The following is a 22657-nucleotide window of genomic DNA, read 5'->3' on the forward strand; positions in this document are numbered from 1 at the left end:
AGACACTCGAATTTCTTAGGCCTTTTAACCAGAAATGCTGAATTGGTGCTTATGTGGCACTGTTTTTCTAGGAAATGGCAATGATACCAAGCATACCCTAAGTGGGAAAATATCCTTTGGTTGCTCACGTTTCCACGTTCTATTGGTTCATTGGTTGGTCAATTGGAGTAGAAGTGATTAAATCTTAGAAATTCTTTTCAAGACCTTTCGTGTGCAGAAAGGTCAAGACAGTGGCATCAAGGCTGAGTAATTTTTTTCCTGTTCTATTAGCTCCTTAGTTCAGCTAATTCCTCAATCCATTTCCCTGTCAAGTGGAGTTAATAAGAAAGGTTTGTTTTGAGAAGAAAGAATATCTGTGTTGTGAGTCCCAGTCCCCAGCATGATCCTGGGTTTATGGACACCTGTTAAGATGAACCAGGACAGTTCATTGAACACAGTCTAATTAGCATGGAATCTTATCTCTTCGCATTTCATTTCCGGTTTTGAAGAAGAAAGGTACTCTATAAAGTAGAAGAAAATTGACCAGGAAACAGAAAGGGAGTTATTTTTTTCTTTTTTTTTTTTTTGCAATTTCCATTAAACTATATATACAAACTGAGAAGATATTTTATGAAGAATTTATCCAATCAACATAAGAAGCTTGCCTCTCTTTAATGAAACCCATGATGGTAGAAGCATCACTATGCATTATAACCCTCCCATCTTCCATGTAGACAGCACCATCTGCATACTCCAGTTCTTCCAAGCGATGAGTAACCCACAATGCTGTAACATCTCCAGAAACACCCAAAGAACTTTTAACAGCCTTTATCACCCCAACCTGATAAACAACAGAATCCCATTTTGTCAAACAAATGGTGGCAGTACCATGAAGTATTTTTATGTACTTGGCAACATAATTGGCTACTTGATCAAGAATTTCAAAGAGAACATAAATGGCGGATGCATCATTAAAGTGATAACTGTCAGTGTGCATGTATGGAGTTATACATTTCTAAAGTCCTCTGCTCAAAGAAGTAAAGATGTTAGGATACATGGTAGGATCAAATTGAACATGTAACAGTTTCTTTTTTTAGTACTCCCTATAAAGAAAACTATTTTAAGATTTACAAAATGATCTATATACAGTGACTATACAAAGTATGAAGCATCTCTTCTCTTATCTTACAATTTGAAACTTAGACAAAAATAAAAAATAAAAAAAAAGTTTTCCACAAGGTGGCAAATGAAAGGACTAACACAATAAAAAAATTGAATGTGAATGGTCACCTTGTGGATAAAAGCGACGAGATAAAGAAGGTAGTTGCGGATTTCTATAAGAATCTCTATTCCGAACCCATGTGGTGCAGACCGAGATTAGATGGTTTGCAGTTTTCTCATCTTTCAGTGGTTCAGGTAGCAGAGTTGGAGAAGCCGTTCTCAGAAGAAAGAGGTGTTAAAGGTGTTGAAGGAGATGGAAGGGGATAAGGCTCCAGGTCCAGATGGTTTTACCATTTTATTTTATAAAAAATTCTGGGAGGTATTAAAAGAGGATTTGATGAAGGTGTTGCTGGAGTTTCACTCTTCTGCTGCTTTAGAAAGAAGTCTCAATTCCACTTTTATCACATTGATCCCTAAGAAAAAAGGAGCCTTCAAGCTTAAAGATTATATGCTGATTAGCTTATTAGGGAGTATGTATAAAATCATTGCAAAGCTTTTGGCCTCAAGATTGAGCATGGTGCTGGGGTCCCTTATATCTTCTTCTCAAGGTGCTTTTGTTCTTAACAAACATATTCAGGATGGAGTGTCGATTGCCAATGAAATAATTGATTCTAGAAAAAGGAGTGACAAGAAGAGGCTTGTGTGCAAAATTGATTTAGAGAAAGCCTACGACCATGTTAATTGGGCTTTCCTAGATTATATGTTGAAGATGATGCATTTTGGTCAAACTTGGATAAAAGGTTTGTGTCTCCACGCCTAGATACTCAATTCTGCTAAATGGTCCTGCAAAAGGTAATTTTAAAAGCTTTAGAGGTCTTAGGCAAGGAGATCCCCTATCCCCTTCTATTCCTCATTGTTTTGGAAGGCCTGAGTAAGATGATTGATATAGCCATGGATTGAAGATGGGCTGCCTAGAAGGATTTCAAACAGCCAACAATGGGGTAGAAATTCCCCTACGTCAATTTGTGGATGAAGATACACTTTTTTTTTTTTTTGCAGTGCTAAAGCAGAGCAAGTAATCTATTTGAGCTACATTCTGTGTTGGTTCGAAGTGGTGTCAGGGTTAAAGATCAATTTGGCAAAGAGTGAAATGGTGGCTGTTGGAGAGGTTGCAAACTTGCAGTCCTTGGCAGATTTGTTGGGTTGTAAGGTAGGTGCTCTTCCCTCTTCCTACTTGGGGCTGCCTTTAGGGGCCAAGTGCACTTCTAAAAGCATTTGGTCTTCTGTGGTGGTGAAATTGTTCGGTAAACTAGCTTCATGGAAGGCAAGGTACTTGTCTAAAGGGGGTAAGCTAACTCTTCTAAGGAGTGTGTTGACCAGCATCCTTGTTTACTATATGTCTTTGTTTCAATTCCCTCAGAGATGGCTTTGAAGTTGGAGAAAATTATGAGACTTCCTTTGGGTGGGTTGGAAAGACTAAAATGTTCCATTTGGTCAATTGGAACCAGATTTGTAAACTTATCAAATATGGTGGTCTGGGAATTAGAAAACTGAAACATTTCAATCTGGCCCTTCTTGGTAAATGGTTCTGGAGGTTCCTCAAGGAGCCCAATGAGCTTCTGAGGCAAGTTATAGCACAGAAGTATGGTATTCACATTAACAGGTGGGATGCAGCTGAGTCTAACCTCTCTTATGGATGTGGGGTGTGGAAGGGGATCTATAAGGCTTATCCTCATTTTGTTAAAGGAATTAAGTGTAAGGTTGGGAATGGCACAAGGCTGAATTTTTGGCATGACAGTTGGTGCTCAGACTGCCCTTTGAAAGACTTGTTCCCAGAATTATTTCTCATGGCTGCTGATAAGGAAGCCAAGGTAGCTGAGCACTGTGTTGAAACTGTGAATTCTCTTCAAGAATCAGGAATCATTTTGTTAAGGCCATTCACTCTTCCTCCTGCATGCTTAATTCTGTCAAGTCCCTTCTTGAGAGCTGGAAAGTTGAAGGTATGAGCAAAAAGGGTAGGATCTTGTGGAATGCAATTCCTTTGGCAGTTTTGTGGTCCATTTGGAGGGAGAGAAATAGGAGGATCTTTGATCAAAAGCAGCTCCAAGTAGAACAGGTGATAAAATTCAGTGATAGATTATTTGAGAGGGTGGTTGAGTTCATATGCGGTTCAAAAGGGATGTATCAAGTGCTTGTGTAATGGTTAATTTTTTTGAAGGTTTCTAAGGTGGTTCTTTTGCACAGCCTTTGTGTAGTGAACTCCTTCCTGTATCCATCTTTTATTTATTTAATAACATCTTACTTTACCTCTTAAAAAAAATATTAACAGAATATGCCTCTGATGAGCACACAGCTAGTAGAAAGTTCTGAATAGACACAAAACAAACTGAATAATAACAAAATCTTTTCAAAGATGTTCCCTTAGATACTGAATAGGAATCCCCCTAGCATGAACATATAGCTGTGCACGACATTCCTACTAAACGTTGAAGAATAACCTATGATACCTGGATATCTATGCAACTGCAAGGTTGTGGTATTGTCTCAGATACTTCAGTTATTAGTATAAATTCCATGCCCAACATCTTGTCCAGTGATTTCCTGGTCTTATCTGAGTAAGATGAGAACAACATCCAAATATTCTGTAGTTTCTTCATTGATTTTGAATATATCTGAAGAATCTTCTGTTGAAATTTGGTAGAACAATATTCTTCATTCTTGCCTCTCACAATAGAAATATCATGGGATCTTGCATGAATACTTTAAATATTTCATTCTAGAGAGAAGAACATGGAAACTGGGAGAGGAAAGGAAGACAGATCAAACTTTGATACTAAATGATTGACAAATGGAGTAAGAACTTGAAGACAATAAACCACTGACCCATTTATTACTGATTATAAGGTCATGTTGGTTTGAAAGAAAAGGTAGGGAAACCTATACAAGGTTTGTACATGTTTCCCTACCTTCCCCTTCCTTTCCTTTCTTCTCTTTCAAACCAAACGCAACCCAAGTGACAAGGTAGCAGGAGGAACAGAAAAATTGAGGTGCACAGATGAGTTTTAGTCTCAGATCAATGGGAGAGTTTCCTGATGTAATTATTCAATGGTTAATCCATCACCTCTTTTTTTTTTTTTTTTTGATCAGTAAAATGGTTAATCCATCACATGGAAGATAAGAGGAATTGGTAAGACTTGACATATGAAGAGTTAAACACTTGGGAAGAAATAACCACTGTAGTTTGACACCTGGAAATCAAAATTTGCAGCTCGGTAGACTTCTTAGTTCCTATTACTTTCTCTAATGGTTGTGATGGAATTATTTAGTTTTTTCTTGAAACAATACTTTCTCAATCATATTGGAGAATGCTGGCATAATGCTTGACTGTTTCTGTTGACTATGATGACTATCAATTCTTGTTTCTTTAATATACAAAAAATGCATTAAAATGGGGGGAACATACTTCTTATGAGCTTAAGGACATCAATAGACAAAGGGAGAAAGTCTTGGCTTCTGTGCATTGACTTGAACTTCATTCTGAAATAAGAGAATAACTAGGGGTTGATATGAAAACATATAAGAACTCACTTAACATAACCACCAAGCAGAGATATGAAACATAACATAGGTACAGCACTACAGCTATAGAGAACTCCAACATGGTTTGGACTGAACTGATCACAAAACAGACAATTAGCCAATTGGGTTTTGAGCAACTACAATCTTATTTTTTTGGATACTAGAATTATGACTTTCGCAATCAGTAAAAAGGAACTACCAATTATTAATTGCTCAAGAACAAAGGGAGTTTATGAAACAGTCTTCAATGGATTTTCATTGAGGCCAATTGGGTTTTGAGCAACTACAATCTTATTTTTTTGGATACTAGAATTATGACTTTTGCAATCAGTAAAAAGGAACTACCAATTATTAATTGCTCAAGAACAAAGGGAGTTTATGAAACAGTCTTCAATGGATTTTCATTGAGGTTATCAATCCAAAAATTGACAGAGAAAATAAAGTTATGAAAAGAAAAAAGGTAATACCTGATCATTTTCATCCAAAAATGTTGTCAGCTCATCTAATAACAGTACTTTGCATGCTTCAGCTAAAGCACCAGCAATGGCAACCCTTTGTTTCTGCCCACCACTGAGAGTTTGGACTGGTCTCTGAGAAACACAATAAAAGGAATCTATCCATCAGTTTTATGTAATCTTCCAACATAAAAATATCAAAATAAAAAGTTGTTACACAACTGCAACCTACTCGCAAGTAATCAGACATGCCCACAGAATCTAAAGCTTTTGCCACTCTGGACCTAACTTCCTCTTTGGTCAGGTTGAACTTACCAAGACCAAATGCAACATCAGCTTCTACAGTAGGCATCACTACCTGCATAGGAGAAGCAATGCTTTTAATAATTTCATAAGAGACATTTTCTTTATAGTTTCAATTTCCAAAGAACTGATATCTTCCCTATGGACATTATAACTTCGCTAGAACCATAAGAGCAAGCTAAGATGCCACAGCCACACCAACCACAGATGTTTAAGTAAGCTAATCGAAGGGATAATGCTATACACTTCTCTTGAAACTTCTTCATTACTTCCAGATTCAAACTAATAGCCCATAATAAAGGCATAAATACATTTCAACAAGATGATCACTATTTCCCACTAAACATTACCTCTTCCTTTACCACAGTGGACATTTGAATTAGCAAGATATGTGCATGGAACATTCAAGGGTTTTAATTATGTCAAACTCAGTGCTACAACTGAAACAAATTGTGTTTTCATTTGCCCCATAAATTGTCTTTTAATTGTGTTTCCATCTTTAGTTCTGTCTCAAAATTGTCCTTGCAATTACCCCAAAAATTACATAAACTGGAAGGCTGCTGGAAATTGAATAAACATATAAATCGAATCAGGTCCTTGGCTTTGAGGTATTTTTTTTCTCTAGATGCAAGGTTTCTGCACTTTGGTGTTCTTTATTTCCTTTTTTTTTTTTCTTTTAGTGTTGTTTCTTTTCACTTTTTTTTCCCTTTTTTCTCCTAGGTCCAAGACTATTTTCTTATGTTTCTTCTGTTGTAGTGGGATACTCTTTAGGCTTTTCATAGGGAAGATGCAGTGGGATGTTGGTATGAGACATTTACTTCCTGTTTCATCTTTCTTGGATTTGTTTATGATATAAGCTATATAGTTCTCGTGCTGATTAGAAAAAAAGAACCCTAAAATTGGGAATACCAACTTTCATCTAATAAATAGTTTTAAGGAAGATAAACAAGAATATGAAAACACATTGTTTTTGGATATCCTTAAGAATTCATAATTTTGACCCAAGAAATGGGAAGAAGTATGGGTAATTCTAAGGAAGAAGACTACCCGTAATATCATCTGATAATACCATGCTATTCTTAATTTTCTTAACCTTTGAATACACATAAATCACAGAAAAAGGAAAAAGTATAAAAATGCTATCCAACTGTAAGAGGATGGAAGTGCTAGGAAGAATGAAAGACAAAAGTATCAACCTGGTGGTCCGGATTTTGGAAAACATAGCTCTTGGGCCTCTCCACATATATAGTTCCATGAGTTGGATTCAGTAGTCCAGCTAAGACCTGAACCATTGACACATCAGTAATTACTAAGTTTGGGTTGACACTTAGTGGCATTGAACCTATAGAAAAAATTCTGCAGATATTCCGTTGTTGAACATTTACAGAACTTTAGTTATATCTCTTCTCAATAAACTAACCAGTAGAATCAATGAAACCATCAATAGAGTGAAAATGCGAAGAAATACCTTTAACAGTGTAGATTTTCCACAGCCATTGGGTCCAAGAAGCATCCACAACTGCCCCGCAGGAATCCGAAGCGAGCAGTCCTTGAGAATTGGAACCCACTTCCCATGCTTCGTTGTAACTGAATAATTCACATTCCGCCCTTCAATGGCGAATTTCTGAGTATCAAAACTGCAACGCATACAAAAAGAAACAGAGAAAGAGAACTACATAAAAGGAAAAAAGAAAAAAAAATGCAAACTTGAAGTCTGAAACCTAGTTAACGTGCCGTACCTCGTAAGATGGGTAGGATTTAGGGGAGGAACATTAGAGATTGAGGCTCGAATAAGAGCAGAGTGATTCATCTCGTAAAAAACTTATTCAACCTTTCTTCCAACAAACAACTACCCAACTTCAATAGAAATTGAGAGAAACATTAGACAGAGAGAAGATAGCCAACGCTATTGCCAGGAACAGAAATGAATCAGGATTTCCTGTTAATCAATGAAAGTTTCAGGCTTTCCTGTTAATCTATGTCCAACTCTGGTAGACCCAAATGACGGTCTACTATCCTAATTCCTACATAGTGCAAATCAATATATCCATCCACATGGACAAAGGGCAGGATTGTAACTGTAGGACCCATCAGCTTTTTTGACGGTTGAAAATAACGTTATAGATCAACTACTTTTGGCCGTCTGATCGGGATAACGATCTGTTGTCAGCTTTTTATCTACGAGTTCAAAATCTGGCGGTAACGATCTTTTGTCAGTTTGGAAAAGAAGCTGTTCTTTCTTATCTCGAAGCCTGAGAAATCAATGGCTGAGAAGAAACAAGTTTTCATCTACAGAGTGGTTCAGGGACCGAGTAATCGAACCCATCAATCCTTCCTCCCATGGCCTTCTCTGCAACTCTCCCTCACAGTTCCTTCTCGTGCCTTCCTTCATTGCCACAAGCTCTAAGGGGAAATCATCTTCGGAGGCTAACAATAAGAGCTGTGAGTGCAGATGGTTCAGGAAAGGAGAAGCCCGAACAGTCGGCAACCGGGGAGGCCTCTAAGTCTAAGACCGAGCCTTCGACAAAGACAATAAAGTTACCCAAGAAGCCAGTCTACTCTAGTATGCTCAGAATCTTTTCTCTCTGATGTTTTAACAGTAATGAATCTGTAAACGATATAATTTCTTATTGTTGCAGTGAAGAAAGGTCAGATTGTTAGAGTGGACAAAGAGAAATATCTTAGTAGTGTCAACGTAAGTGAAGCTCAATTCGAAGTTAGGTTCTTAAGGGTTTCTATTTTGCATACTAAATCATTTACAGAGTTTCTAAGCTTTTTTTTTTTCTGCACTGAAGTGTATCTTGATGATGATATTGCCATTCAGAAGGCACAGATCAAAACGGACAAGTACATTAACCAAAACCTAGATTATATTTACACAGAGTAACCGGGGAGTAACCTTGATTCTTTACATGGGTTTTTGCATCATTTATTGCCAATAATCCTATTATAACTTCTGCATTGGTTGCAAGCAAAAGCATGTTCGTCAACAACCTTCAAATTTTTGTGCTCGCCAACAATTTGCCTCTGAATTCATCTAATCAATGAATTCTATTCTCTCCTCCTCTTCCCTCTTTGGTTGAAGAAAGGGGGACGCTCTAAAATGTGTACTCACTTTAAAATCTACAGGGAATATCATTTTGGTAACATCCATCAATGCAATTCTGCAATTCATCCTTTCAATCCAATTCGGTGGCACCATGAAGGCTGAAGCAGAAGTCTGTCATCAGAGAATGGTCAATTAGACATTCTAGAGAGAGAACAGTGATTAGACATCTAATCCGTGCATGCACAAGTTCGTATTATTTTTTTCTTCCTAAGCTGATACAGTATTAGTTTACCCATGAAGAAAGAAAGATCCATACACATTAATGAGTTCACTACACCAGAGAACAACAGAAAGATCTTACAAATCTTATAAAAAAAATGCAGTATAATGAATTAACATAAAATAGATATGAGGGATGGTATATGGAAACTGTGCTAGCTATTTGAAGGCGATTAGATATATATATATATATATATATATATATATGTATATATGTGATAATATGACCTGAGCTATACATAAAATTTTCAATCAGTTCTATTGCGATTTCTTTACCACAAATGTTTCTTTCCCCAGTAAATAAATTACAGAGGGTTTATTATTCACTTTATTTGGTTTGGTTCTGATTTCTGAAGTCAATAGTATACTATGTGCCTGATGTCATCTTTCTAATTTCAGTATTTGTCCGTCGGACATCCACCTTATTACAAAGGTTTGGACTATATTTATGAAGACAGAGGAGAGGTACTTCTGTAACTTCTGGAGCAAAACTTATCAAAAACAACTTCCATTAACTTTATCTGTATGTTTTATTTTGCTGTATGAAGCCCTTCATTTGGTTATTAACTTATTATGCCATTCTAGCTCTGTGCATCCCAACTTTAACTTGTACAAATATAAACCAAGTAATCTCTATTTGTTTCCACCATAATCTGCTTTTCACTTAGTTGACTGCACAACTCTGTTATCAGGTCTTGGACATACGTATTTTCGAAACAGGAGAATATGCACTTGTAAGTTACATTTCTTTCCATCTTCTGGTCTTTCTTACGTCGTCTTGTTTGCATGCCTGTTTATTACTTGGTATAATTTCTCGATTCAGTAAGTCATGAGTGCAAAGATTTGAAACTGTGATACTGAGATACCTGTAAATGCCTAATGCATCATCATTGGACACGATACTTACACGATACAACACCAGATAATCCACAACTCTTTTAGAGTATATACTGTTGACATCTTTTAGGATATGTAAATTTGAATGTTTTAACATATCATAGTTTATAAAACCTGTATATGTTAGAAGCTTAATTACATTTGGTAGGAAATTTGTATTGGAAAAGCTACATATAAAAGCATGATATAAGCATATATAACAAATTTTATACTCATACCCACATCCATCATCCATGTCAGAAAACTAATGAAATGGATAGTTGTAGCCTTGTTTCTTGTATCCGTGTCCGTGCCGATTACTGTATCTGTATTTGGGTTCATAGATTTGAGGATATGCTTTAGTAGAACACCTTTCCCCAGATGGTAATGGTGGTGTTTACAGATCTGACACTCAAAGCTATTTGAAACTTGAGCATCAAATGCGTATTATTCTTACCTGATTAATGCAGGTTTTAAGATCAACCGGTGGTTGTGGTCTGAAATTGCAGAAATTTTAATTGTATGCAGTGAGTCTTCAGTCCATTTACAACTTCAGTTCACCTGACTTGCCAATTCTTTGTTTACAGATTGCATGGGTTGGAATCCCAACTGCACCAGCTTGGCTACCTACAGACATGCTTATTAAGGTATTTCACTATTTCTATCTCTAGGAACTTGGAAGTTTTGACATCAATTTGTCAAGAGCAAAAACTAAAATCCAGATATAATCCCATAAAATATCTGTGGATTGACACAACATATGAAGGTTAAATCATTAGGAGTGCAATCTTTTACATGCCAACCATCAGAATGAAACCTCCATTGGAAATGTTACTAAGACGAGTATAGAGAATTGGTCTACTACCAAAAATGTTGAGAGGATTGGTGTCACCTTTGAAAATATTTGAAACTTGATTTCTGATAAAATTATTCGATGGTTACTATTGTGATGATTTTCCTGTGCCCATTGCAGTCAGATAAGCTCAATTACGAGAGAATCTAATTCAAGTTCTGAAGGCAGAATTCCCCCAAATCAGTTGATGGATGCACCTGGTTCTGATCTTGCTATAAATACTTTCTGAACTGTCATTGTGTTTTTCCATCATGAGTTCATGACCATATGTTCCTTTTGTATGTATCATCAGTTTATTTCAATGAATGTATCCATCGAAAAGTTGGCATTCAAGGATCCCATCATGTATCAATCAGGAACTACTAAACAATGTCCATCCTCAAATTTTGATTCTACAGAGAAGATCTTCATCTCTCTAGAACTTCTCTTAGATGTTATTGACTGATGATTTGTTTCAGTCATATTTCCATTAACAAGTGGGTTTATTCTACCAGTTGCCGGAAGAACCCAAAAGCTGCTAAAATTGCTTAATTGATTATAATCAAATAGTAACAAAGCTGTAGAAGTGTACAACACCTGTTAGAAAAAAAATGATATGTTACAAGTTGTAGGGGATAGGACTAGGAGTGGACCGAAAGGACTTAGGTGGAAGTAATAAGAAATGACTTCAGTGCACATAATATAATGATGGATGTAGCAGTGAACAGAATGGAATGATAAAAAAGGTTTCATGTAGCCAGCCCGATATAAGTGGGACGGCTTAGATGATGAATTGATGATGGTGATAAAGCTGACGACTGAAGACCGTTTAATCCTTTTGATCTAAAGATAAGAATCATTAATTGGTATGCTTGCGGTTAACAATTAAGCATTCATTTACTGATAAAAAAATTGCATCCATTTATGTGTGAGGTACCATAGAAAGACCATTTTATTTATTTATTTTTTGATGACCCAGTGCTCTCAAATGCAATGGAAAACCATAAAGTATCATTTTTCCAGTACTCCATTTAAGTAAATGACTGAAGAGATGATCTTTAAACTTATGGGAACTGTTATAGACTGCTGGGATTCATTTTATCAATACATTACTGAAATCATATGCAAATATTGAGAGCTTCATTTAATGTGAAAAAAATCTATGTAATGGAACAAGTTTTTCGCTTGGTCAGTGCTTCACTTTCTCTTACTTTGCACCAATTACTTTCATGGCTCAATACACTAATGCTCAGTTTGGAAGGAGTACAAATACAGATATGTACTGTTCAAATACATACAAAATAATATAAAATACAAGGTTTTGCACTTTTGTACTCCTCCCAAACTGAGCCTAAAGAGTGCAAAAATCATGCTTAATGGTCAGATTGGAAGGAGTACAAATACAAGTATGTAGAGTGCGAAACTTTATATTTGTATTATTTTGTATGTATTTGACTATTTGTACTCCTTCCAAACTGAGCCTAAAGAACAGAGAACTTATATTCGACAAATAAAATCTAAAAGTAATGCATAGTCAGCCAGTTTTCAACTTAAAAAAAAAAAAATCAACCAAAGCAGTGACATAAAGATTTATTGTTGCACGTCACTTCTTTTTCTAAGAATCTCAACTCCCAAGTAATCAACAGGGCCAGGAACACTAACATGAGGTTTCCCCACTTTCACTCGGACAGCTGATATCTGAGGAAACTTGGTTAGCGTGGTGGATGCAATGAGATGAGCCACAGATTCGAGGAGATTCTGGGGTGGGCCCTCCACAATATCCTTAACTATTCTGCTATTCCATGCAGAACAAAACAGTTAATGATACCTGCACCCACACCCATCCAATCCCCCCCCCCCCTCCAATATATATATATATATATATATATATATATAGATAGATAGAGAGAGAGAGAGAGAGAGAGAGAGAGAACAAGCATACATACAAAGAAAAAAAAAGCAATACATAGAAAGTACACATCCATGCGCAAGCACTTAGAAATGAAGGCACTGTAGATAAATAAATGGATAGATACAAGAATTGTATATTTGTGTACATGATACACAATAATATAAACAAAATAACTAATCCTATCCTATCAAAAAAAAAAAAATCCTATCTGTGCAGTTTTAATACTGGTTTACACCAACTCTTTAAAGGTGTTTTTGTTGCTTATTCATTTCAAGTGGTGTGCCATATTTTGCCTTTAATGTATATAAGAAATGGAGTCTGGAGCATTCCAGTTAGCTAGGGTAGACCATGTCATTCTGAATTTCATTCCATTCTCTCAGCAAAAAGGCCATTACCCAGTGCTGGTCCTGGAGATACAGGGCCTTGGGAGGGATGGAACTAGGAGTAGGAACAGTCAATTCTAATCTCTAGTTTTTTTTTTTTTTGTTCTCTTCCTTCTTTTTTCTCACAAAGTGGCTGCCCTTAAATCTGGAACCCCCATTCACATGCTTTTCAGCCCAATATTTTCCAATGTTTTACCATCAGATCAAGCAATGATCAATCCCAAAAATTCCTCAGATAGCCAATGAACAAGGAAAGCTACCTTAAAAATTGAAGATTTTTGAACTTAAGGTACTGCCTGTTAAAAGGATAAAATGATCTTCACTTGAATAAGATATAAAAAGTTCTAGCAAGAACTGATTTAACTGATACTAAAGCATTCATCTCTGTTTTGAGAGCACAGCATAGTGCAAGTAGGTGAAGTGATTGATGAAACTAACCATGTAGATGTCCTATGTTTGTATTTATAACTGAACCTTGGAATAATATGCAAACTTTTTATGGCCAATAAATGAAATATTTGCATGATTCACATGCCAATGGACTTCAGGATCTACCATTTGCTGGCTCTCAGCACACACCCGAAGAACTCTTAAATGGATATAAATTGCTAGCATGCTCTTTAGATTAATCAATGTAGTTAAGGTAAAAATTCCACTAATCTATAATGATATTTTGTTTTTCAGATGGTAACAAGTATACATTGACTAGGCTAAAAGATACACATTGAATATAGGTCTTTGGTCTCTCTCCTGATGCAGACATGCCATATGCATATGACTAATATATCTGAAATTGATACATTAGTTAATGAATCATATTACTTACCGATAGATGTCAGTGTAACTAACTGAGTCAACTAAATTATCAGATTTACCGGCTGCACGAAGATCTAACCAAGCATCCACTTCTACCAAGAACTTCTGCCCCAATTTCCTCTCTTCTGGTTTCACCCCATGAAATCCATGGAACATCAAACCCCTGAGTATAAGTTTGTCTCCCTTAACAATCTCTTCATCATCCATCAATGAACCTAAACATGATGAAGAAAGTTCATTTTCATTTTCGTTTTCATTTCTCCTCTTTTTTTTTTTTTTACTTTGTATGTTCAAGAACAATGTATCCTTCTAGTTACCAACATACAAAATCAAGAAACTCATACTTTCCAGTACCACATTGATACTCCGAAAACATAATTTCTATTCCACACATGGTGAGACGTAAAAAGATGAACCCATGAAAATCATCAAAAAATCAACATGTATTCATGATTTGTAATGGTAAATAGTTTTTGCAGATATTGATTCTTATCAACCGCATAAGACAAAATGATTGATTTTGGACTTCAGATTCCTGATCATGGGACCATAAAAACAGATTTTTGTATTTCCATAGCACACGACTGTTTCCAATTGCCCTCACCACACCCATGACGAACGAACAAACCCATTTAATTTAAAGCTTCAGTATTAAGATTAAGAGGTTCTCAACTTCTGCAAACACAAGACCCAGAAAGAAAATTGAAAACAGAACTACATACCTGTTCAATGGAATCTCGGATGTGTGGATGTTGAAAGGTGTCCGGAGTTCTTAAACTATCCGAGGATATGGAGAGAGATTCGTATAGAAGGAGCTGAGGAGTGAGGAAAGTAGTAGACAGTTTCCTACACTTGTATCTAAAGCAGGGGAATCAAAAGATGGGGATGGAGAGAGATCACTCTATGACTCTACGTGGTGCGATACCATATAAACGGCTCCCATAGAAACCGTGTAGGCACGGTTATTAAGGGTAATGGTGCAAATCGGGTGGGTTGGGCCGGGTTTATGGTCAACCCAGGCCCGGTCCTAAAATTTGAACCTAAGACCCGAGCCTGAGATCAAGCCTGATTTTTCCAACTCAAGTCCAGCCCGCCGCATTCAAGTTGGGCTCTGGCCTAGGCCAGGCTCGGGTTGGTCAATGAATTCACTCTAAAAGTATACATATATAAATATATTTATGCAAATATATGCATATATTTACTTATGTATGTGAATATGTATGCAACGTTTACATATGTGTATATGTATAAATGTATATAATTAGGCTGGGTTCGGGCTACTTAAGGGTTAGGCCCAAGCCTGGCCCGAAAAATATAAAAGCCTGACTCCTTGAATTCAAGCCCAGCCTGAAAATCCAAGTCCACCCCATGTAAAATTTCGAATTGAGCCAATTCAGGCTCAAATTGGGCCCGCCCAAATTGCACCCCTATTAAGAGGCTTTGGCATGACATCCCTAGACGGGGCGGGAGAGTCGTTCACTGAAGTAATAGCCCATCTAGAAGATGGAAAAATAGAAAAGGATAAATTATAAGGACCCCTGTACCATGGGGTCAATAATATAGACCCTCTGTACTTTTCTTTGCGACCAAGACTCCTCTGAACTTTATCCGTTAGACAAAGATCTTCTTCGGTTAATTAATTTTGAGAAAAAGATTCTTATCTGTTTTAAATTTTCTAAATGTCCAAATTACACTTTAGGCAACATTGCCCCCAAATTACAAAAAACCTGAGAGCCCACAATGACTACTCAAAATCCAAAAACATGGCTTTTCGTTGAAGTAGATGGCCCGTAGACAGTCCAGAAAATGGTTGATCGCTTATTTTATTTGGGCTCTCTAGATTTTTCACCATATAGAACCCACCTTGGAAAGTCAAAAGTTGCCCTCCCAAACATTATGGTTTCTCTAAAACAGCTCAACCAATGCTTCAGGGCTCGTTTCAATTGGTCATCATTGCCACCTCACCCATCACTACTGGTTTTCAGCTAAAAGTGAACAAGGGTGGAGAGGCTCTATAATTGCTACAACTACATCTTTTGATTTACTTTCTTGGTCTCAAATTGAATTAATATTTTTTCTAAGAAATCCGCTAGGTTTATTCGTTGGGTTGGGCTCCTGAAAAGAATTGAATTGTCAATACATCACAAGATGGGAGGTTAATTTTGTGGAATGTGTTAGAACTCATTCAACAAGTTCATAGTGGTTTGAGGTGAATAAAAAATTGGGACCCAGTAGTGCCTAGAGCTAGCTACTGAAATGGCAAGTTGTTCTGGAAGCCCACCTAAGGCTTCTACTAAGAGAGGGAGAGCATGGTTTCAGATTTATTGGTTTGTAAAACAAAGGTTGATGGAGCCTCTGATTTTTGCAATTCCTTAACCATGAAGGAAGGCCTCTTTCTAGGCGGTTTGGGCTCTATAAATAACCCCTCCTCCCCAACACACACACACACACAAATCATCCATTGGTTGAGAGAAACCGTGACTAGAGAGAAGAGTCTCCCTTGTGCTCTGTTTTTCAGTTTTGTAGTTCAGCAAGGAGAAAAGGGTTCTCCGATTCGGTTTCTTGTAGAGAAGAGTAAAAGAGAAAGTGACAAAGCCAAGGAGGTGTTTCTGAAGGTCTTTAATGCCAGAATAGAGCTATGGATGCCAGTTTTACCTCAATAGCTCAAGGTCGGTGTTTACTTATTTCAGTTCGCTTCTAGAGCTTAGAATGCTCTTATGATGATCCTTTCATGTTTAGAAGTCATCTCTCTATCTATTAAAGGGGTTTTTGACCTCCGATTTGGCTGAAATTTTGTGGGCCCCCACTAGACCCTAAGACCCTCTTGCGTGTGAAATTTTAAATAAAAACTCTCTTTGGATAAGGAGATATTGTACCAGTTCATTGACTGATCATTATCATAAAAACTCTCTTGCGTGTGAAATTTTGTGGGCCCCCACCGGTTCATTATCATATTGATAACTTTTGGAAGCCGGTTATAGGGTTTCTAACCTTGGATTGAACTGAAATTTGGAGGGATCATAGAGGACCATATTTTCTATTATTTTCCAAAATGTCATTCAAAACTAACCTATAGATATGCCTATTTCATTATGGTTAGCAATTATTCTGCTAGTTTTTTTTTTTTTTGTAGTTTTGCATAATTTGAAATGCCTGTTATTTGCTCACTTGAAAAGGCATGTGATAATGATTATTATGCATATATATTGTCTTTATTTGGGGTATTTTTGTGAGGCTCTCCTCCATAAATGAATCATGTATTTGCACCTAACTATGATGGGCAACGGGTTGACCCAATGGAAGGACACACTTTGAATAGTTAGTGGGATGGAAAGACTAAATAAGGGGTTCTATTTGGGAAAACTCGTAACCCAACAGTGATGGGCTTATCCAACCAACGGAATTACTTAATTAGTCTGGACCATTGAAATCATTTGTAGAATTATCATTCAACCCAACAGATGAATGATATTCTGCATCGATCTTGGGTCAATACATAATCATGATTATGCAATGGTCATTATGAAATTTAGCTGATGATTACTCCATTTTGAGTTAGATTATTGATATGTGTGTTTTATGTGACATGACATTTTTGTGCATTTATTCTAAAACTTGTAGTTGTTAATCCAACAATGGTAATTAGTTACTTATCTAGCATTGAAATATTAGTTGGTACAAACTTTAACAAGTGGAAAGACCATATTATAATTGTTCTAGGGTGCATGGATATTGACTTTGCAATTAGAATAGACAAACTCGCTGAAATCACTGGTGCCAGTATTGGTGAGCAAAAGGCACTTTATGAAAAGTGTGAACGTTCTAATTGCATGAGTCTCATGATCATAAGAAACACCATTTCCATTGCAATTTGTGGTGCAATTCCTGAAAAGGAAAACACAATGGATTATTTAAAGGAAGTATAAGAACATTTTGCTCTGACTCCACAAAAAACATTAGCAAGTACCCTTATGATCAAAATGATCACCATGAAATACGATGGTCGCAATGGGGTATGTGAGCACATTATGAAAATGAGTGACATGGCGAACTAGGTAAAAGGAATGGATATAGAAATATTTGAAGGTTTCCTGGTGCAATTCATCATGACTTCTCTTCCTGTACAATTTGGTCCATTTAAAATCAACTATAATACATAGAAAGAGAAATGGAAAATGAGCGAGCTAATTGCTATGTGTGTTCAAGAAGAAAAAAGGCTTAAAAGTGAAATGCTTGAAAGTGCTCACCTAACCACTGGAGCACATAAGAGACATTTCAGGAGGAAAGGTCAAAGGAAGGGCAAAGAAAATGCCGTAACTGCAAATATGCGGCATGGCTCGAAAAGAAAGGTAAGAATTTTGCCTTTTTGTTTTCTGAATCATTTTTTGTTAGCACACCATCTAATACTTGGTGGGTGGATACAGACGCTACAACTCATGTCATAGTTTCTTTCAATGCTTTTTGACAAGCCGACGACTGCATAAGGGGGAATGCACCATAGCTGTTGGCTATGGAATAGAGATAGATGTTGAAGCAATAGGGACATATTGTCTCATTTTGGATACCAACTTTCATCCAGACTAAGTAGATACACTATATGTACTTATATTTAAGACAAATCTAATTCCAATTCCTAAACTTGATTCCTCAGGCTTTGAATTTAAGCTTAAGAACAAAAGTTTCACTTTACTCCATAATTCCATTAAAGTTGGGTGTAGTGTGTTATGTGGAAATCTTTATAAGATTATGATGATTCATCCATTCTGTGGCATAAAAGATTAGGCCACATTTCTAAAGAAAGAATGGAATGTCTCACAAAAGATGGAGTCATCAATTTACTAGACTATTCTGACTTTGACATATGTGTGGATTGCATAAAGGGAAAATTCACTAAGACCAATAAAAGGGTGGGAGCCACAAGATGTATAGGGTTACTAGAAGCAATACATATAGATATTTGTGGACTCTTCCCTACTTCTACTATAGGAGGACATATATACTTCATTACCTTTATAGATGATTTTTTGCAAATACAGTTCCATGTATTTGATTCATGAAAAATTAGAAACACTTGATGTTTTTAAGATCTTCAAGACAAAAGTTGAAAATCAAATCTATAAGAAGATCAAAAGTATATAGTCTAATATATGAAGTGAATATTATGGTAGATACATCAAAATAGGCCAAAGTGCCTTGGCCTTTGGAATAATAGGTAGACTTGAGTAGAATGGAATAGTAGAGTGACAAAATCGTACTCTCATGGATATGGTAAGAAGTATGTTGTATAATTCAAGTTACTTGAGAATTTGTGGGGAGAAGCCTTAAAGACAATTGTAGCTGTACATATTCTCAACAAGGTTCCTAATAAAATAATCCTTAATTTTCCAAATGAATTGTGGATTGGTAAGAGACCCAAATTGGGATATTTGCGTATTTGGGGTTGTCCAGTTGATGTAAAAGTACATAATTTGCAATAAGGTAAACATGATCCCAAAACAATTAGTGGTTATTTTGTTGGTTACCCTAAAAGATCTAAGGGTTACAGATTCTTTTGCCCTACTTTGAATACTAGAATTGTGGAATGTAGGCAAGCCAAATTTCTAAATTTGGGAATTCTAGTGGGGTTCTGGATCTAGGCAGATCATCGTTCAAGAAAATCCGGTGATCATACCTGTACCAATCATACAGGAAAGAGGTGTACCAATTAAAACTCTTGAGACTAATATACAATGTGTCCAAAATAATGAAATTGCTGAAAATACAACACTAGAAAAATAAATCACACTAAGAAGATCTCAAAGAGTCTAGAGATCGACAATATCAAATGACTATGAAATCTATTTAAATGAGTGTGAGCATGAGTTGAATTTGGAAAATGATCCTATATCATTTACTAGGCCATCAACTTAAAGGAATCAACTTATTAGTCAGAAGCTATGAAGAATTCCCAAATTCTTCTTGAAAGAGTCAAGCCAATAGGCTATAATTGGCTTTTAAAACTAAACAAGACGGAAACATTGAAAGATATAAAGCTCACATCATTGCAAAAGAATACACTTAAAAATAAGGAATAGACTATACAAACCTTCTCTCCATTATCAAAGAATGACCCATTTGGGATAGTCATGGCCCTAGTTGCTCATTTTGATCTAGAACTACACTAGATAGATGTCAAGACAACATTTCTAAACGGAGGTCTACAAGAAGTTTACATGCAACAACCGGAAGGTTTTGAAGTAGAATGGAAGAAAGGTTTAATCTGTAAATTAAAAAAATCCATTTATGGACTAAAGTAGGCATCTTGGCAATGATACCTAAAATTCTATAATATTTTGTGTAATTATGGACTTAAGGAAAATATTATTGACCAATGTATATACCTAAAGGTTAGTGGGAGCAATTACATCATCTTAACCTTATATGTTGATGATATCTTACTTGTTAGTAATAATCTTGCAATGTTACACGAGTCCAAAAGGTTTTTATCAAACAATTTTGATATGAAGGATCTTGGTGAAGCCTCTTATGTTTTAGGCATTCAGATTTTTTGAGATCGGGCTCGTAGTATCTTGGATTTATCCTAAAAAGCATATAGAGAAAAAGTACTTAAAGGGTTTAACATGTAAAATTGTGGTAGTATTGCTGCCAATGTGGTAAAAGGAGATAAATTTATTTTGCTTCAATGCCCTAAGATCCAGTTAGAGCAAGAGCAAATGAACAACATTCCCTATGCATTGGCCGTGGAAAGTCTTAATTATGTAGATGCATGTACCCGTCCTGATATAGCATTTATAGTTGGTATGCTTGGAAGATACCAAAAGAATCCCGGTATCGATCATTGGAAGGCAGCCAAGAAAGTCATGCGCTATTTGCAAGGGACTAAGAATTATATGCTCACTTATAAGCACTCAAAAAACTTAGAAGTAATAGGGTATATAGATTCTGACTTTGCCGGATGTCGGGATACTCGTGCATATACCTCTAGTTATATCTTCATGATGATAGGAGGGCTTATTTCATGAAGAAGTACAAAACAAACTACAAGAACTACTTCATCTACTATGGAAGCAAAATTCATAGCCTGTTATGAACCAACCAATCATGCCATATGGTTGCATAATTTTATCTCAGGTCTTCGAGTAGTGGACTCTATACAGAGATCAATGAGGATTTATTGTGATAATGTTGTTGTCGTATTTTTCTCAAAGAATAACAAGACAAGAATAGGGTCGAGACATCAAGTACCTCATTATGAGGGAAAAGGGTTTAGGATTAGATTGTATCAATAGAACATATTAGTTCTACACTCATGTTGGTTGATCCATTAGAGAAAGGACTTCCACCCAAGCTCTTTTTGGAGCATGTAGTGCGCATAGGGTTAGTGGACAGTTTTGATAAATTGGATTTATATTGGGTATGATGGTTTTTATTGACACCATTGTATGTGATCACAATAAAGTTATTAATTCTGATAAATATATCTCTATTTTTCTCTCAATTTAAGTGTATACACATAACATAAGACAAAGATATGTGCACTGTGCTTAGGTTTTCTAACCATTGTATGCAGTTTGTTCATGTTGGTTTTGCTAACCTCTATAACCATTGATAGTCTTGAGTCAAATTGAGAGAACTCAAGTGACTTTGATGATGTGGGGATAGTCGTTTCAATTGAATGGATTCGGATACCCTTAGGTTTACCATACTGGGTCATTGATGGCCATATAAAGTTAAATAGAAAGATTCATCTCAACCAAGTGGGAGATTGTTAGAACTCATTCAACAAGTTCATAGTGGCTTGAGGTGAATCAGAAACCGGGACCCATAGTGTCTGTCTGGAGCTAATTGCTGAAATGGCAAGCTATTCTAGAAGCCCACCTAAGGCTCCCATTGAGAGAGGGACAACATGGTTTCGGATTTAATGGTTTGTAAAACAGAGGTTGATGGAGCCTCTGGTTTTTGCAATTCCTTAACCATGAAGGAAGACCCCTCTTTAGGCGGTTTGGGTTCTATAAATAGAACTCCATACACACACACACACACACACACAATCATCCATCGGTTGAGAGCAATTGTGACTAGAGAGAAGAGCCTCCCTTGTGCTTTATTTTCAGTTTTGTAGTTCAACAAGTAGAAAAGTGTTCTTCGGTTCGATTTCTTGTAGAGAAGAGTAAAAGAGAAAGTGACAAAGCCAAGGAGGTGTTTTTGAAGGTCTCTAACTCTGAAATAGAACCATGGATGCCAATTTTACCTCAATAGCTCAAGGTCTATGTTTACTTATTTTAATTCATTTTTAGAGCTTAAATGCTCCTATGATGATTCTTTTATGTTTAGAAGTCATTTCTCTATCTATCAGAATGCTTTAATAAGCCAGAAAACTCATGCTATTAAGATACCATGTGCATGGGTCATGGCATGTGCTTTTTCCCGAAATGGTCAGAGTCTGTTCCATGTGGTGGTGTTGATAGTGCCTGCTTTATCTTCAATTTGAACTCTCCATTTGACAAGGATGGGAATTTACCAGTAAGGATGTTAACCGGGCATAAGGGTTACGTATGTTCATGTCAGTATATTCCAGATGAAGATACTCACCTAATAACCAATTCTGGTGATCAAATGCACGTTTTGTGGGATATTACCACATGCCAAAGGCTTTCTGTGTTTGGAGGTGAATTTCCATCAAGACATACAACTGATGTACTAAAGTGTGTATAAAGACCATGTCCATGAATTCTGAGTTGAAGAATTGGGAATGACTTCAAAACAAAAACCACAAATAACAAAGCTCATAACAAGTAGCAGATCGCAAATCCATTAATATATATTTGAATAAACTCCTTTGGACCAAATTTTGTAAAGAATAAAAAATGAAAAATCATGATGATTTTGGTTGGAAATGCAATTCACAAGCAAATAAAACCTGGTAGCGAGTATTTTGTCCCCAAAATACTGGAACGTCCCAGTTCCACCGTCTCAAACTTTTGCAATCTTTAACCCATATGGCTGCAAACTTCAACTCATACTCCCTGTACT

The 22657-nt window shown here is 36.4% G+C and overlaps 3 protein-coding genes across 3 annotated transcripts; 1 reads left to right on the forward strand and 2 right to left on the reverse strand.

Moving 5' to 3' along the window:
• Positions 1-518: 518 nt before the first annotated feature.
• ABCI10 (ABC transporter family protein) lies at positions 519-7496 on the reverse strand. Its single transcript, XM_088944802.1, has 6 exons — positions 7217-7496; positions 6946-7114; positions 6674-6760; positions 5407-5532; positions 5187-5309; positions 519-820 (listed from the first exon to the last, which is right to left on the reverse strand). The coding sequence occupies exons 1-6, from the start codon at positions 7285-7287 to the stop codon at positions 608-610; spliced, it is 789 nt and encodes a 262-aa protein (XP_088800928.1). The 5' UTR covers positions 7288-7496; the 3' UTR covers positions 519-607.
• A 182-nt stretch (positions 7497-7678) lies between these two features.
• NDHO (NAD(P)H:plastoquinone dehydrogenase complex subunit O) lies at positions 7679-10952 on the forward strand. The gene is made up of 6 exons (XM_088944803.1): positions 7679-8040; positions 8117-8172; positions 9205-9270; positions 9498-9539; positions 10269-10328; positions 10655-10952. Exons 1-6 carry the CDS (start codon positions 7818-7820, stop codon positions 10682-10684), a joined length of 477 nt encoding a protein of 158 aa, XP_088800929.1. The 5' UTR covers positions 7679-7817; the 3' UTR covers positions 10685-10952.
• Positions 10953-12015: 1063 nt separating this feature from the next.
• LOC148851783 (dihydroneopterin aldolase 1-like) lies at positions 12016-14566 on the reverse strand. The gene is made up of 3 exons (XM_088944804.1): positions 14347-14566; positions 13635-13839; positions 12016-12305 (listed from the first exon to the last, which is right to left on the reverse strand). Exons 2-3 carry the CDS (start codon positions 13829-13831, stop codon positions 12104-12106), a joined length of 399 nt encoding a protein of 132 aa, XP_088800930.1. The 5' UTR covers positions 13832-13839; positions 14347-14566; the 3' UTR covers positions 12016-12103.
• Between the last annotated feature and the right edge of the window lie 8091 nt (positions 14567-22657).

Source organism: Nelumbo lutea, chromosome 5 (assembly GCF_056320005.1).
Source record: "Nelumbo lutea isolate HS-2025 chromosome 5, American lotus-T2T, whole genome shotgun sequence".
NCBI lineage: Eukaryota > Viridiplantae > Streptophyta > Magnoliopsida > Proteales > Nelumbonaceae > Nelumbo > Nelumbo lutea.